The sequence below is a fragment of the Myotis davidii genome, unplaced genomic scaffold (assembly GCF_000327345.1).
Source record: "Myotis davidii unplaced genomic scaffold, ASM32734v1 scaffold370, whole genome shotgun sequence".
Lineage (NCBI taxonomy): Eukaryota > Metazoa > Chordata > Mammalia > Chiroptera > Vespertilionidae > Myotis > Myotis davidii.
Window position 1 is genome coordinate 14,369,833 of NW_006288615.1, and position 3,838 is coordinate 14,373,670.

At 43.9% G+C, this 3,838-nt stretch overlaps 1 protein-coding gene across 1 annotated transcript; it reads right to left on the reverse strand.

The window, feature by feature from the left end:
- Positions 1–2,189: 2,189 nt before the first annotated feature.
- On the reverse strand, positions 2,190–3,832 carry HOXD1 (homeobox D1). The gene is made up of 2 exons (XM_006760591.2): positions 3,654–3,832; positions 2,190–3,267 (listed from the first exon to the last, which is right to left on the reverse strand). The coding sequence occupies exons 1-2, from the start codon at positions 3,682–3,684 to the stop codon at positions 2,954–2,956; spliced, it is 345 nt and encodes a 114-aa protein (XP_006760654.1). The 5' UTR covers positions 3,685–3,832; the 3' UTR covers positions 2,190–2,953.
- Positions 3,833–3,838: the final 6 nt, after the last annotated feature.

Below are 3,838 nucleotides of genomic sequence, written 5' to 3' on the forward strand. Positions count from 1 at the left end.
AACTGAATTCTCTTTCTTCCAATGATAGGCCTAAAATAAACTATGTAGAAGTCATTGAAGTGTCTCTGTGGCATTTTCATGCTGAAAGGAACCTCCAGGACCTGGAGAATATTATGCTAAGCAAAATAAGCCAGTCAGAAAAAGACAATATCACATGACCTCACTGATATGTGGAACCTAATGAACAAAATAAACAAAAAAGATCTAGAGACATTAAAGCATTCAACAGATTGACATATTTCAGAGGGAAGGGGGAGGCACAGGAAGAGATTAAGCAATGAATTTATATGCATATATGCATAACCCATGGACAGACAATATATATAGTGCAGAGAAGGCCTGGGGAGGGAACAGGAGCAGGGGGGTCAATATGGGTGGAAAAGGGGGCATCTGTAATACTTTCAGCAATAAAGATAAAAAATTTTAAAGGAACATTTTATTTTAGAATAAAAAAAAAAGGAGAGGACCTCCAGAGGTCATCTAGCTTGTCCCGATCTTCAGCCAGAATTCTCTCTAATACTGAATATCGCTATTCAGTGATCTGCAGTAAGAAAGCTTTTAAAGATCCCTCGGGTTGGTCAAAAAATAGCTAATACTGGCCTGATTCATAGAAGAGCATTATACATATGTCAAAATAGCCACCTTCATCAAGGGAGACATCCATCATCAGGGTTAACGGCCAGTAGTAGCTAAAAAAAAAAAAAAAAAAAAAGCTTTATTTTCTCTAAGAAAAGGGCAGTAGATTAAGGAAATGACCAAGCCTCTTGGTACTCTTTTGTTTAGGTGTACATTTGAATGCTTATCAAAAAGGAAACATTGTCTTGTCAAAGACCACTGCAGGGGAAACCGGAGGTGGCTGTAAGCAAGCTGATCACAACTCCTTTAACAAGTCCTTTCACACAGCTACAGAGCTCAGAGGGGAGGATGTTGTTTCAAACAAGATCTGATTCGCATCAAGTTAGGAAGGGCAGATGGCAAAACATAAGCATAATATTGACAGGCCTGCTTTTTAAGTGATATCTTTTCCCGCTTATCAGCTGAGTTTGTTAGAGCTGACAATCTTATTTCTTCAACTCCATTAGACTGTGAAAGAGTACAAAGGACAGGAATTTCATTATAATTTCAATATTCTAAGACAATTAATCACATTGCTGTTTTATAAGGAAAGTTTTATAATCCTCTACAATCATTAGTTCTCTAAATTATTGGATTTGAGGCACTACCCTAAGAATCTAGATACCCTAGCTAAAAAGAAGAGCTTAGGTTCTTATCTGGATTATTTGGGGCTTTACACCTTTCAGTTGAATTATACAGAGAACTTAAAGATACAGCTACAGCTATCTATATAGTGAGGAAAATGACCTGCCCTAACAATTGTCCCAAGTATCTACTGGATTTTGGGTATTAAAATTACATTTTTTTCAAATAATATTTCTGTAAGGTTACATAAAAACTTGGTCAACCACAGGTGCCTTCAGGATTGGGAACTGGATGGAAATAAGGTTAGAGAGAGTTGTGTGTGTGTTTTGTGTTTTTTTAACCACATACCCTCATGCCAAGTTTCAAGCTCTGCTTGTACTTCTTTCTGTGACTTCACTTGAAAGTACTTAATTTCAAAAACAGAAAGCACCTCTGTGCTATCTCTTGTTAGGCCAGATGCTCAGTCTGGGTTACAAAAGTGGAAAGCTCTGACTACTGGCGTCTCCAAGCCTCTTTAAAATACTTGACTTTGGAAATAGGAATTTCGACACTGAGAACTTTTGATGAGCAGCTGAGTACACTAATCAACTAGCAAAGTCTTCACGTCACCTTTCCTCTTCCTTTTGTAAGACCAGGAGACAAAAATACAGCAACTCCCTGCAGTGTTTCCTTGGCCTTATAACATTCCTACAGGGAGCACCTACTCTACAGGTTAATGTGCAGTCTCCGTATCTGCCATAAAACTAGGGCACCTAAGGTAAGGAATTCCTAGGTTAGCTGATATTTGGCAGAGTAGTATTTTTTTCCTCCCTTAACCTGTTCAGATAATTATCCCAAACTTGTTTGTGTATCCAACCTTTAAGAAGTGTTATTTTTTGAAGTTATCAACCTCAACAAATTTCCATAGCAGAATCAAGAAATTCCAAATAGAAGAAACCGAATCAACTTGAAAGAAGATAAAAATGAGAGTAAGGAAAAGCAGAGAGTAGTATATTCTGTAATTTTTATTATAAAACAGTTCAAACCTTTTACATGCTATGACATTAAATGTCATATATGTTCATTTCAAGCAAACCTTTTTAAAAATATACATACTGTATATATTTACATTCAAGTTTGAGTAACTGGAATCAAGGTTTAGTTCAGGTTCTAATCTTTACCCACCTTGTGGCTTTGTTCAGCTACTAACTAAACAGCGATTGTATCTTCACTCAGGCACATGGAGAGGTAGAAACTGCTTCTTAAAGAAAAACGAAACTGGAGTGCAAATGTGAAGATCATCATTGAAGCAGCTTAGCTACATCAGGGAAGCTCTAACTAGCTTTGGTCATCTCAAGAAGCTGAATACAGGTAGCCTTGTCCTTTAAATTAAAACCAGAAAAACTTTGGGTAGACGCTCTTTGGAGCACATTAGGGGGTTGCTAGAGCTCTGCAACTACTGCACTGCCACTCCGCACCCAGGAATTGCATCTGACTAAGGCAACATAGCAGCAGGGTTGGGCTGGCAGCTAGGCACCTTCTCCCTGATAAGACACAGATAAAACACATATGAGTGGCTGAAGAGACCTCCAATTAGTATCTGTACACCCACCGCCTGGAACTCAGAAGTCGACTAAGATACTTCCTTTCCCAAGTGAAACCTCTCTTTCTGCACAGGCCCACTTCCACCCCAAACTGAGCTGGTACGTCTAGGCAGGGGTGGGCTGGCCTATGACTTCTGCAGGCCAAGTTTCCTCAGCCTCAAGACTAAATCTCATGAGGGCTCTTGGACCTGAGAAGGGCTCCCTAGGTTCTTGCCTGAGAAGGTAAGTTGGAGGGAAGCCACAGAGGTGGCCGAGGGCAAAAGCCCTTCTCTTTCTCTTTTCTTCTGTTTCATCCTGCGGTTCTGGAACCAGATTTTGACTTGGGTGTCATTCAACTGCAAGGAGTTGGCTATCTCGATGCGTCGGGCTCGAGTTAAGTACTTATTGAAATGAAACTCCTTCTCCAGTTCTGTCAGTTGCTTGGTGCTGAAATTCGTGCGGATCGCGCTGGAGGGGCTAGCGGCTCCATACTCGGCGAGTTTGCCTGTAACATGAAGACAGATCGTCAGCAGGGGCGAGAGGGCACGGAGACCCAACACCGGGGAGCAGGAGGGCTACAGTTAGCACGTACAGTTAGAATCAAGTCACAGCGCAGCCTTCCCGGTCTCCGCGGACAGAGCTGTGCCTGGGGAATGCTCCACGGAGCGAGCCCCGTCCTGCACTTTCCGCCACGCCTGGCACTTTGCGAGCGTGTGGCCGGGGCGCGCTCGTTAGGCTTCTCCTGCTTTCACAACACCTGGGAACGCGTTTCCTCCCTAGACCCCAACCCGCCGTCTAGAGGAACCGCTCCAAGGTGTCCCTAGCGCAATTCCGCGGAGGGGGCTCCGTCCCCCCAACCCAGGCGCGTCCGTCCAAGACTCGAGTACTCACTTTTCTTGGGGGCGTTCCTCTTCACTTTCATCCACTCGAAGGTGCTGAGAGCGGCGGGGAGGCCGGACGCTGGGGAGGCGGACTTGGGGCAGGCTCCGGGGGCCGGGGACGCGGTCTGGAAGGCCCCGGGGAGGCCGTCGGCGGGCTCTTTGAGACCTGCCGGGAAGGGGCCGGGCTCGCCGAAG

What these genes read in the sequence shown, in the direction of transcription:
- HOXD1 (XM_006760591.2), bottom strand. Translation starts at nt 3,684, where the DNA reads ATGAAAGTGAAGAGGAACGCCCCCAAGAAAA. An exon ending in GAGGAACGCCCCCAAGAAAA is followed by an intron (nt 3,268 to 3,653) that starts GTGAGTACTCGA and finishes TTCATGTTACAG; the next exon opens with GCAAACTCGCCGAGTATGGA.